General features: G+C 41.4%; 1 protein-coding gene across 1 annotated transcript in view; it reads left to right on the top strand.

Moving 5' to 3' along the window:
* LOC115112945 (choline O-acetyltransferase-like) overlaps positions 1-10,840 on the top strand; it is a 29,977-nt gene extending 19,137 nt beyond the window's left edge. Inside the window, exons 7-15 of the mRNA XM_029640032.2 lie at positions 625-802; positions 983-1,152; positions 1,386-1,486; positions 1,777-1,905; positions 2,143-2,265; positions 2,502-2,643; positions 3,063-3,125; positions 3,643-3,780; positions 8,106-10,840. Coding sequence (XP_029495892.2) covers positions 625-802; positions 983-1,152; positions 1,386-1,486; positions 1,777-1,905; positions 2,143-2,265; positions 2,502-2,643; positions 3,063-3,125; positions 3,643-3,780; positions 8,106-8,408 — 1,347 coding nt within the window. The 3' untranslated portion in view covers positions 8,409-10,840. The remainder of the gene's footprint in view (positions 1-624; positions 803-982; positions 1,153-1,385; positions 1,487-1,776; positions 1,906-2,142; positions 2,266-2,501; positions 2,644-3,062; positions 3,126-3,642; positions 3,781-8,105) is intronic.
* The last annotated feature ends 3,207 nt before the right edge of the window (positions 10,841-14,047 follow it).

Consider the following 14,047-nt stretch of genomic DNA (forward strand, 5'->3'; position numbering starts at 1 on the left):
TTTAGTTAGCCGTCTATCGTATTGACCGATGTACAGCAGGACTTTAGTTAGCCTGCTACCGTATGGACCGATGTACAGCAGGACTTTAGTTAGCCGTCTACCGTATGGACCGATGTACAGCAGGACTTTAGTTAGCCTGCTACCGTATGGACCGATGTACAGCAGGACTTTAGTTAGCCTGCTACCGTATGGACCGATGTACAGCAGAACTTTAGTTAGCCAGCTACCGTATGGACCGATGTACAGCAGAACTTTAGTTAGCCTGCTACCGTATGGACCGATGTACAGCAGGACTTTAGTTAGCCTGCTACCATATGGACCGATGTACAGCAGGACTTTAGTTAGCCGTCTACCGTATGGACCGATGTACAGCAGGACTTTAGTTAGCCTGCTACCGTATGGACCGATGTACAGCAGAACTTTAGTTAGCCGTCTACCGTATGGACCGATGTACAGCAGGACTTTAGATTAATCTATTTTGAGGTCCTATAATAAAGCACATCAAATCAGATATCTGTTTTAACCTGTAAATATTCTAACACCTTTTCATGTTCATGACAAATTTCCGCTCGGGTACAATAAAATGAATCCTTATCCAAACATTTTTGTTTTTCCTCTTCTCAGTTCTTTGTGTTGGACCTAGTTGTAAATAAGAAAAAGCTGAAAGAAATGGACATCTTAACCCAGTTGGAGAAGATAGTGAAGATGGCGGAGAACTCAGAGGAGAGACAGCCTCCATTTGGTCTGCTGACGTCTGATGGAAGAACAGAATGGGCCCAGGCTAGAGAAGTGCTCATCAAAGGTTTCACTTCAGACACCTTACAGTCTGCATTATATCATAACTATAATAATAACGCAGATATCAAGTAGTAATATCCTCATAGTAATAACTCGAAATAAATCTCGGCAAGACTATGAGAACACATATATTTGCATAAACTCACCTAGTCTGTCTGTCTCCAATCCTCCCTCCCTCCCTTAGATTCGGTAAACAGAGAGTCATTGGCTGTGATTGAGAAGTGTCTGTGTGTGTTGTGTCTGGACAACCCCAGTGGGATGGAGGTTGGGGATACCAGCCGAGCCCTGCTGATGCTCCATGGAGGAGGCCATGAGAAGATGGGGGCGAACCGTTGGTATGACAAGCCAATGCAGGTAAGGCCATGCCAATGGCACCACGACCCGTATTCATACAGTGTCTCAGACTCCGAGTGCTGATCTAGGACCAGTTGTTCCTTTTACAGAGGATAATACAGAATAAGATAATATGGATGGGGTTGACCTGATCCTATATCAACACTTATAAATAAAGGCCCTGGGCCCGTGGAATGGAATAGAAAGAAGCGTAGACAGTTCCATGTAGGATGTGTAACCCTCCTCTATTTCAGTTTATTGTAGGGGAGGACGGAGTCTGCGGAACAGTGTGCGAGCACTCACCCTTCGAGGGCATCGTTCTGGTGGCATGTACTGAATACCTGATGAAATTTATGTAAGCAAAGGAACAAAACATGAATGCATCCTTATGGTGGTAGATTTATGTGGAGTTGACAACTGGTATCCCCCAAGGTTCTATTGTGGGTTCTGTGTAATTTAGTTAACAGCCAGTTTATTACATTATACATCTTAAATCAGATCATTCACATTTACAGCTAATGTATTAATCAAATCAAATTGTATTATTTGAGGTCTGTCATAAAGCAACATGCTGTTGATGAATAATACATTTATAAATAATAATACATGATTCTAAGGAAGTCATGTGACGTGCTCTCTCCACAGGACTGGAAGTCCCTCCAAGATGGGGAGGGCCACCAGCGTGTCGGAGCTTCCTACTCCTGCTAGACTGCTCTGGAAGACCACACCTCACATCCAGGACCTCTTGAAGGCCTCTGCTGAGAGACTACAGAGGTAAGACACACACACACACACACACACACACACACACACACACACACACACACACACACACACACACACACACACACACACACACACACACACACACACACACACACACACACACACACACACAGCATAGCCCTGCCATCTAGTAATCTACCCTTAATCTTACCCCCTCACTACAATAACCAATGCATTTTGAATCCAAACGTTGTTTCTTATTCATCAATGTTTTCTATTCCTCAGGCTGGTTAGAGATCTGGACATGGATGTGCACAAGTTTGAGGTCTATGGAAAAGAATTCATCAAGAAACAGAAGATGAGCCCAGATGCATACATACAGGTGGCTCTACAGCTGGCATTCTACAGGTACAGTACACCTGTATGAAATGTATCTAAAATAACATGTGGTTGGTTGCTTTGACAAATTATACTGTATCAGCACACTATTCATTTTAATACATTGTTTGCTAATTAATGACAGTCTTTTTAAAACAACAAAAACCTCAAGGAACTTTGTTTCGTTGGTCACACATAAAGTGAATTTATGGAAGTGTCTCCATTGATATACAGTAATTATATATATTTTCTTTTTAATTTCTCAGATGCAATGGAAGGCTGGTGTCCACTTATGAAAGTGCATCTATCCGTCGTTTCCATGAGGGCCGGGTGGACAACATCCGCTCAGCTACCTCCGAGGCTCTGGCCTTTGTGAAGGCCATGACGGACGAGAAGGCATCTCTCTCTGTGAGTCATTTTTCTTACTTAGTCCCCCAATTACTGGGCTACTCCCATTATACTGTTCATCATGTCCTCTTAACTGGTGCCACCGCCTCCCTCCCACCAGAGTCGAGAGTTGTTCCAGCCACAAACACACAAGCAATGCACAGAAGTGCGCGCACACACACACACACACACACACACACACACACACACACACACACACACACACACACACACACACACACACACACACACACACACACACACACACACACACACACACACACACAGAAGCAGCTGATCCCTCTACATATTTCATGCACAATCTCTCATATGACTCCTTGTCTCCTCTCATAACATGTTCAAAATGGAGTAATCATATTTAGCTCATAAGACTTAATGTAATTATTTATTTATGATCTTGTTTGTATTACATTTTACAGGATTCTGAAAAGATGAAACAATTGTGGGATGCAATTAACGCCCAGACAAATTACACAATCACAGTAAGTGCAGATATTTGAATAAACTGTCCATTGCATAAGTCAATTTGATAAAGAGAAACATCTTTTTCAAGGCCTAGATTCAATCAGATCAAGCATTAACCGCTGCTCTTGTGATCCTTGTCACGAAGCCACACCCGCCCCACTCGCATTAAAGGTTCAGAACGAGAGTGTAGCCTATATAGAAATAATGACGCGAAATTGAAAATCATTCAACTAAATAATAAGGATTTCTATCAGCCTAATCGAGGTGTAGATTACATCTCACCTTCCAGTGTTCGAACTTGTAAACAAGGCTGCATGGGATTTCTCTTAATGCAACTCTGTGCTTCCAGTGGCAATGTCCGCTTTAGTTATAATGCCGGTAGCCGGTAGCCACTTTTTGATTTGACAGCTCTAACGCAGTTCCACCTCAGACACCGCCAAAAACTATGCAGATGTTGGCTAAAACAGATCTGATTGAATTGGGCCCTAATTAGCTTAAATACATGGAGCGCTAAGGGTTCTTGGTGTTTCACAGGCTATTACAGGGTTGGGAATAGACAATCACCTTCTCGGACTCAGAGAGATCGCACAAGAGCTCAAGATGGAGAGGCCGGAGATCTTCACAGATGAAACCTATGTGGCCAGTAACCAGTTCATTCTCTCCACCAGTCAGGTATACCCTCTAGTCATCGCTTTGCTATGTGGCTATTGCTAGTGCAGCCATAATATATGCTATATAATATGTGCAATTTAGCAGACGCTTTTATCCAAAATCATGCATGCATACCTCTAATCTCAGTATTTGACAAGCAGCTAGATGACAATAATATTATTTCAACCAATTGTGTTATAACTATTTATTACATATATATATATATATATATATATATATAAATCATCTATGAAGTAATCAGTAACAGTTTATATAACTACTTATAAATCCCTAGTTAAAGTATACCTGAGTATACCTGAGTAGATGGCAGTGGCAATTTTAGCAATATTAACACTGAGCTAAACGCTAGAGCTGCCGCTTTCAAGGAGCGGGACACTAATCTGGACGCTTGTAAGAAATCCCGCTATGCCCTCTGATGAACCATCAAACAGGCAAAGTGTTAATACAGGCATTACAGACTCGGTCAAGGAGAGGTTGACTAAGATTGAATCCTACTACACTTGCTCTGATGCTCGTCGGATATGGCAGGGCTTGCAAACTATTGCCAACTACAAAGGGAAACCCAGCCGCAAGCTGCCCAGCAACGTGAGCCTACCAGACAGGCTAAATGCCTTTTATTCTCGCTTTGAGGCAAGCAAACTGAAACATGCATGAGAGCCCCAGCTGTTCCGGACGACTGTGTGATCACGCTCTCCGTAGCTGATGCGAGCAAGACCTTTAACCTGTTGCTTCTACTCGGGACGCTTGCGTCCCAACTAGAGCTCTGGAAATGCAAATGCGCTACGCTAAATGCTAATAGTATTAGTTAAAACTCAAAAGTTCATTAAAATACACATGCAGGGTATCGAATTAAAGCTACACTCGTTGTGAATCCAGGCAACAAGTCAGATTTTTAAAATGCTTTTCGGCGAAAGCATGAGAAGCTATTATCTGATAGCATGCAACACCCCAAAAGACCCACAGGGGACGTAAACAAAATAATTAGCATTTCGGCGTTACACAAACCGCACAATAAAATAGAAAACATTCATTACCTTTCACCATCTTCTTTGTTGGCACTCCTAGATGTCCCATAAACACTATTTGGGTCTTTATTTCGATTAAATCGGTCCATATAAAGCCTAGATATCGTTATATGTAGACTGTGTGATAAACGAAAAACATCGTTTCAAAACGTAACGTCATTTTTTAAAATTCAAAAAGTCGACGATAAACTTTCACAAAACACTTGAAATACGTTTGTAATGCAACTTTAGGTATTAGTAAACGTTAATAAGCGATAAAATTCATCAGGAGGCGATGTAAAGATCATTAGCTGTCCGTCTGGAAAGATGTCCGGCTAGAAACTCAACGAAAATATCCGGTCCTAGACCGGATTAGATACGGTGTCCTGCATGTGTTTGACCAAGAAAAAACTCGAAGGGAAATGACAAGACTCTAGACACCGTGTGGAAGCTGTAGGTACTGCAACCTCAGTCAATTAATTGTGGTTCACCTTTATCAATGGGATCAAGTAGCGCATGGATATATTTTCCCATTTTCAGTGATCAGTTTTTCCTGTGCTTTTCGATGTAAATGCCGTTCTGGTAAAGCCACAGCAGTGATTTAACCAGTTTTTTAAACGTCTGAGTGTTTTCTATCCACACAGACTAAGCAAATGCATATACTATATTCCTGGCATGAGTAGCAGGGCGCTGAAATGTTGCGCGATTTTTAACAGAATGTTCAAAAAAGTAGAGGGTCGACTGAAGAGGTTAAACAGGTGAACATTCACAAGGCCGCGGGGCCAGACGGATTACCAGGATGTGTACTCAGGGCAAGTGTCTTCACTGACATTTTCAACCTCTCCTTGACCGAGTCTGTAATGCCTACATGTTTCAAGCAGACCAACATAGTCCCTGTGCCCAAGAACGCGGAGGTAACCTGCCTAAATGACTACTGCCCTGTAGCACTCACGTCTGTAGCCATGAAGTGCTTTGAAAGGCTGGTCTTGGCTCAAACAACACCATCAACACCATCATCCCGGAAATCCTAGACCCACTCCGATTTGCATACTGCCCCAACAGATACACAAAGATAACACAATCGAAATTGCACTCCACACTGCCCTTTCCCATCTGGACAAATGAAACATATATGTGAGAATGCTGTTCATTGACTACAGCTCAGCGTTCAACACCATAGTGCCTACAAAGCTCATCACTAAGTTAAGGACCCTGAGACTAAACACCTCCCTCTGAAACTAGATCCTGGACTTCCTGGCGGGCCGCTCCCAGGTGGTAAGGCAAAAACACATCTGCCACGCTGATCTTCAACACGGGGCCCCTCAGGGGTGCATGCTTAGTCCCCTCCTGTACTCCCAGTTCACCCACAACTGCGTGGCCAAGCACGACTCCAACACCATCATTAAGTTTGCTGACGACACAACAGTGGCCTGATCACCGACAACGATGAGAGCCTATAGGGAGGAAGTCAAATACCTGGCAATGTGGTGCAAGGACAACAAACTCTACCTCAACGTGAGCAAGACAAAGGAGCTGATCGTGGACTACAGCTGCAACATCGAGAGCATCCTGACCGGTTGCATCACCTCCTGGTATTGCAACTGCTCGGCATCCGATCGTAAGGTGCTACAGAGGTTGGTGTGTATGGCCCAGTACATCACTCGGGCCAAGCGTCTTGCCATCCAGGACCTCTATACTAGGTGTTGTTAGAGGAAGGCCACAACATTTTTTTAAAGACTCCAGTCACTCAAGTCATAGACTGTTCTCCCTGCTACTGCACGGCAAGCGGTCCTGGTGCACCAAGTATAGGTCCAAAAGGATCCTTAGCAGCTTCTACTCCCAAGCCATAAGACTGCTGAACAATTAATCAAACGGCCACCCAAACTATTTGCATTAACCCCCCCCCCCCCCCCCCCACTGCTGCTACTCACTGTTTATTATCTATGCCTAGTCACTTTACCCCTACCTACATGTACAAATTGCCTGAAATACCTCGACTAACCTGTACCCGCGCACATTGACTCCGTACCGGCACCCCCTGCTGTGCTCACTTGAACAGGAAGGTGGCGCGGCGGTCCTTGTTGTGGGCAAATTTTGTCATCAAACTTTGTCATCAAAGTCTGGCATTCTCTGGATTTATGGTGCTTTCAAGACAAATGGGAACTAAAAAAAAACATGGTCGAATCATGATGTCAGTGATCTTCAGGTTGGAGCTCTAGAAAGAGGCGCGAGTTCCCGACTTCGGAAATCCCAGTTGGATGACCGTTCAAAACATATTTTCTCAGTCGGAACTTGTTTTTTTTTCAAGTTTCCAGTTGTCTTGAATTCACTGAAGTCTGAGATTTCCCAGTTCCAAGTTTCCAGTTGTTTTCAACGTGGCAGAAGTCATGCTGGATTGAAAGCATGGCCAATGTATTCAACCTTTTCTGGTCCATGGTGTTGCATGTGAATGTTTATCTTTTTAAGCTTGGAAAAGAGACCCTTAAAACCCAGACTTGGACTACACACCCTCTCCACTGAATAGCTGGCTACTGACTGCTTTGCAATGCTTACAGTTAGCCCCTGATTCCTTCCAACCCATCATTGTTGAATTTGAATGTTTATGTCCAATAGCCGATGAGCACCGATACGTTTTATCTATAATTTTTCTTCAAATGACAAGGATTGAAAAGGATTTGCCAGTAGATTGTTCGACTTGATTCATGATAATGACTGCTTGTTTAAAGCTTGCCAGCTAAGATTTTGAAAGTATGATATTGACATGATCAGTCCAATCAAAGCTACGGTAGATTTGACGTCATTTTATCTGCATCCAATGATCTTGAGCTTTCTTGGATGGGCATTACCAATCCCTACACTCTGTGTTGTCCGCTGGCTGCCCCTCCACCACAGAAAGCAATGATCTAGGCTGAAACACCTGCATTTGGGAGCTGCCTTACACAAGAAAGCAAAAAAGAGACCATTCTTGTATTCGGCTTTATTAACTGAATGATTATTTACATTGTTTACAAACTGATATGTGACACGTATTAATGCCAAAATAACATGCAAAACAGACAACAAAAGGGTGCCCCACCTGCCCTGAATAATGGGGCAGGTAGATGGGTATTAACCACTGGTAGATGGGTATTAAGCACTGGTAGATGGGTATTAACCACTGGTAGATGGGTATTAACCACTGGTAGATGGGTATTAACCACTGGTAGATGGGTATTAACCACTGATAGATGGGTATTAACCACTGGTAGATGGGTATTAACCACTGGTAGATGGGTATTAACCACTGGTAGATGGGTATTAACTGGTATACATCCTCCTCAGGTCCCAACCACAGTGGAGATGTTCTGCTGCTATGGCCCGGTTGTTCCTAACGGCTACGGGTGCTGCTACAACCCCCAGTCAGACCACCTCCTCTTCAGCGTGACCAGCTTCCACGGTAGCACCGAGACCTGCTCGGCAGTGTTCATCAAGGCTCTAGACGAGGGCCTCGTAGAGATGAGGGATCTGTGCAGGAAGAGTAATAAGCCTCAGAGCAGCGCTGCTCCTGCTGCCTCGAAGGCGGTTGAGAATAACCAAGGAGCAGGCAGCAAGCTTCCAAGCACACTTCAGAAAACAGGGAAGTAATTCATACCAATGTAGCTTATGACGGCTTCAGAGTCACACTCAACTTCCGCCGCATCCCGGTATGTCGTAAAAGGAGCGTTAACTAGTTGTCCTGTGTGTATTTTCATGTTTGTGCAATCAGGTTTTTGTTTTACGACTTATTCTCTCAATTCAATCAGAAAATATGAAGCCTTAACTATGTAACTATGTACATAAAACTAAGAGTTAATAATTTAGCTGTAATGACTACAAAGAATTAAACATGGAAAAAAACATAGTTGTAGACTCTCATTCATCATTGACACTGTGTGGGAGTCAAGACAGAGCAGAGATATCTGGTCTACTAATAGGAAACTAAAGCCATGCCTGCTATTTCAGCACTGTAGTGACGGACAGCTCCTCTTCACCGAGAGGATGAATGAACTAGCTCCTAAATGATCTCAGTGTATGTACGCTCAACATATATTCATCAGCTTTGTTGAAACAACTCCTAAATATATACCGGAATATACCATTATTCACATTTGTCATGCAAACAATCATATTGTAACTAATGGGATTAAAGTAAACTAGGTTTAATCGTCAATATAAGGACGATGACAAAAAGGGATTTCTATCAGGTAAAGTCTAAAGGATGACAGGCACTTTAATGTTCTATATTTTTTACTTACGTTTGTTAAGAAATTATATGACGTCATATACATGATATGTGAAGAATAACAGTTGACGGATATACAGGAGCTCATTGCTTGAGACAAAAAATACTTCAATGATTCTTAATTCAGTAGCAACCGTTGCTATGTATCAGTATATTTGTGCTGTGAACCATATTTGTCATGTCCTATATGTGTGTATATGTGACGCAATAGTTTGAGTAATGAAAACGTCTGTGTTACCTTACTGCATCAGTTCAGTAGGATGAACTGAGCTTTACTCACTAAGTGGTGATAATGTAACGTGAATCATTGTGTGTATGTTTCTATAGTATACCAGTAGTAGTGTAGAAACATTAAGAATACAATACAGTCATTCAAGGCTTTACTGGGCAATAATAAAATAGCTTACGCAGCAAGGCTTGCACATGCAATTCATATGAAATCTATTCATTATCTTAGCTATTTTTGGTATTCAGCAATATTTTGGTCACAGTAGAATGTAGAATGTGTTAGAACATATAATACAGTAATGTCCTCTTGTGTGTAATAGAGAAGTGTCTTATTGTAACAAGCAAAAACCTGCATGTTTTAGATGATGGTCTCATGTTCAAAACCTGTCAGTTTGTCCTTGTAAATGTTTCATTACTATCACAAATATCGAAGTGTTTAAATGTTAATTGTTGCTGTTTCATGTTATTGTTGTTTTGTGTTAATAATGTATTTTGCTGGACATTTGAATGTGAACCAGGTGACAGCGCAAGTATTTTATCAGATGTACTTTTTCTCACTTTATACCTCACATAGTCACCCTATCCTCCTTTCTCTCTCTAGTTCCCTATGCATGCACAATGAGGAAAAGAAGTCTTAGAAATGCACGTTAAGTGCACTTAAAAAAGCTTAAAAAGCGATAAAAAAAGGTCTGCTTGTTGTTGTACCTGTATATGAGTCCATACAAAACATAAACAGATTTGCCTTAAACTTTTGACTGATATGCTTACAGTACAGTATTTCTAGAGGTATTTCCATAGGTATAGGTAGTCGAGATTATGTGCAGGATTGTCTCATACCGTTTCATCAAGTGGATGTGGTGATTCTGTGGAAGAAGAAATGTGTTACCTGTTTGTGTGACGTATGGAAATGAATAGGAATGTAGTAGTGGTGTTGATATGCTGGTTTTTGAGTTTCATATTTTGATTGCTTTCCTAATGGCACCCTTTTCCTTTTATATTGCACAACTTTTGACCAGGACTTTGCTCAAAAGTAGTGCACTATATAGGGAATAGGCTGCCATTTGGGATACAAACTTTATATATTGATAATGGTCTAATGTGTGTTTCCACTCATATTATGGAATCTAAGGCATTGATTGATACTGATTGCAGTAGCGCAGAATATCAGCATGATTCACATTTAAAGGCAAGGTTTCCCCTTTCGTGACGCCCTCTATTCACGGTAAACAATGCATGTCAGCTCAATCGGAAATTAACTTTACATTTCAACCACGCTACAATGCAGATCTTCAGTGCTACAGATTGAATCGATAGGGAGTGATAGGGAGAGTACTGTAGTTTGTGCTGTATCAATTGTATTTATTTTATATAGTCAATTGAATTTTCAGTGAATGCATACAAATCTAGTAAAACATTGAAAAGCTTATTTATTTTTGTAGTTAAATACATACATTTATTTTCATCCAAAAACCGATATGATATACGCACTTGAATTGTATTGGAGATATTTATGAGAATATATTGTAACCTTTTGCTGTGTAGAGAATACTGCAATAAATAAAATGAATTCCAAAATATCACGAGGCTAGCTTCTCCTTGGAATAACACACTCAATTCCTAGGTCAATCCTCAGCTGTGAATGGGGGTGCAAGAGAGCGAGTGTATCCCAAATGACACCCTATTCCCTACGTAATGCTCTAACATGAAAGTACTGCACTCTATAGGGAATAGGGTGCCATTTGGGACAAACAAGGACACAATCCGTTAAATATAAAGTGTATGGGAGTAGCCTACAGTATACTGTAGTAAGTCTCTCTAATGAACATCTGTGTCAACTGCCACAACAATTGGAGGTATAACAACCAGCCTGTTTTGCCTGAGTCAATCTGTGTGTATTATAAGGTCACATCTCTAACCCATAGAAATATCAAAACTAGAATGGAGATCCATTCATTGGTATATTCAAAATGGCCGCCGGTCCACTCATCACAGAACATAGACTTGAATGGGTATCTCTATTCTACTCATTCAATTTCAATGTCTTACCCATTCCATAGACGGGTTGGTTGTTTAGCCACAAAACCTATCCGTGTACAACTATGGGGCAAAACAGACGAGGTTGGCTTAGATATTTGACAACATGTAAACTATATTTAGTCTCAATGTTTATTGAAAACATAAATACATTTGCACAATGAACACTTGTTGTCTTTCAAATACATTGTTACAGTTGTTGGTTACTTAGCTAGCCAATATTAGCATTGACATGAAATCAGTCAAAACAAGACATGGTATAAAGAACAAGATAAAACAATCTGAAACAAGCCACCTACGATTCCCTAAATGGCAGCTTCTTGTCATTGTTACTAGCTATCTGATCGTTTAGAATCATAACAATACGCGGCTTGCGGCCACATCGATGCGCGCTTCATTTTCGTGACGTTGTCAGCCAACCCGTCAAAACAGCAGACGGCTTAGTTCCACTGGCATCTGATTGGGTCTAAATGATTTTATGTGTGTAACGGCCGTCGTTGGAATGAGGTGAGGACCAAAGCGCAGCTTGGTAAGTGTTCATCATATATTTAGTAAACCGAGAACACTAAACAAAATAACAAAGGCGAAACGAAACAGTTCTGAAACGTGACATACACATAACAGAAAATAATCACCCACCACTCAAAGGTGAAACCAGGCTACCTAAGTATGGTTCTCAATCAGGGACAACGATTGACAGCTGCCTCTGATTGAGAACCATACCAGGCCAAACACAGAAATCCCAAATTGTAGAAAAAAGAACATAGACTGCCCACCCCAACTCATGACCATGACCATACTAAAACAAAGACAAAACAAAGGAACTAAGGTCAGAATGTGACAATGTGAGAGAGCTACACACACTATGAAACTGTACCTCACATTAGCACAACAGCCAGGAAGCCTATGAGCTCTGGAGCTTTCCAGAGAACTATCTAAGTTGATATATTATATGACCGTATTTCTCAACTCCAGTCCTTGAATACTAATGGGCTCCCAAGTGGCACGGTCTAAGGCACTGTGTTAGAGGTGTCACTAGAGATCCTGGTTCGATTCCAGGCTGTATCACAACTGGGCTGTAATTGGGGGTACCGTAGGGTGGTGCACAATTGGCTCAGCATTGTCCAGTGTCGGCTGTCATTGCAAATAATAATTTGTTCTCAACTGACTTTTCTAGTTAAATAAATAAAATCCCCCGAACAGCACACACTTTTGTTGTAGTACATCTTTTTGTTGTACTACAAAAAATGCACAACTGATTCAACTTGTCAAGAATTTGATGATTAGTTGACAGGTGTAAATAGGTGTGCTTGTCCATGACCACAACAAAAGTATGTACTGTTGGGGGTACTGGAAGACCGGAGTTGGGAAACATTCAGATATGATACTGTATTTAATTATATACATTTTATGAATTTGTACAAATGACTACATAAAATGATGGATGTCACTCTCCCCACATTGAGGCACCTTACAGCACCTGAAGCCAACTGAGAAGAGCTGAAAAGTAAAACTTGACAACACAAAATCTCAACAAGTCCTGGAAGGTGACAATGCTCCAGTACCGGAGACAAAATCTTCCATTATACTAGATTATCCACAGATGTACCTTAACATTTTGATATTTTTGTACCCCAGAGAACAGAATTGTACCCTAACTGTACCCTTATATCTGAGAATGTGGTAGAGTGTGTGTTATTATTATTATTAGAACAATGATATTTAATTAAGCAGACGCTTTTATCCAAAGTGACTTAGTCATGCGTGCATATAGTTTACGTATCGAACCCATTATCCTAGAGCTGCAAGCGCCACGCTCTACCAACTGAGCTGTTGACGAGCCAGCCGTTGACCAGTCCAGACGGACTTGGACAGGTTAGGATCCATGGATGTAGGAAGCCCACCTGTGGATGGGTGAGGTGGGAACATCAGTGCTGATCGGTGTCTGCCACGCAGCAGACAGAAAGACAGGCTCACCTGCTGACTGCTATTGACTGACTGGTGCTCAGAGCTGACCTCTACACTGTTGTTTACATCTCTCCCCTGTTAGGAGACAGGCTGATTATGTGGTTCTGTTATGAAACAGTGTTCTAGAGCAGAGTAGAGTAGAGTGGAGTGAAGAAGAGTAGCAGACTCATTTACTCAAAGCAACAAACAGAACTGTCAACATGGACAGGGACACATATTCAATACATGTGTCCCATGCAGGAATTGAACCATAACCCCTGCTGCTATTTGTATTTGTATTTATTATGGATCCCCATTCACACTCTTCCAGGGGTCTAGCAAAATGAAGGCAGTTTATACAATTTATTTAAATTTTATATAATACCCATTTGAATGCAAATGGGTACTTTTAGGTCCATCTCTGAGAGACATACCCTGTTAATACAGTACAAGCCTATTCTATTCTGTTTTATTCTTTTCTATTCTATTTTATTCTATTGTCTCAGACAGGATAGAAACTAGATGAGTTCAAATTCCCAGCCCACACACAGTACGTTCATAATGACCATTTATTCAACAGGCTGTCCTTTGTCATCATTTGTACAGTATTCAGCTCTAATGTTGCAGCAGCTGATCACCCTGTAGTTTGAATCACCTTCTCTAATTCAGCATTTGCACATGGATGAGAAATGACAGCCACAAGGAAACCATGAGTCCATTCAATGGGCAATTATCCTGTTTCATACCAACCAAAACTATAACTGTCATCTAAATATGTTGTTCAACTCCATTG

This window comes from Oncorhynchus nerka, linkage group LG28, assembly GCF_034236695.1.
Source record: "Oncorhynchus nerka isolate Pitt River linkage group LG28, Oner_Uvic_2.0, whole genome shotgun sequence".
In the NCBI taxonomy this organism is placed as follows: Eukaryota; Metazoa; Chordata; class Actinopteri; order Salmoniformes; family Salmonidae; genus Oncorhynchus; species Oncorhynchus nerka.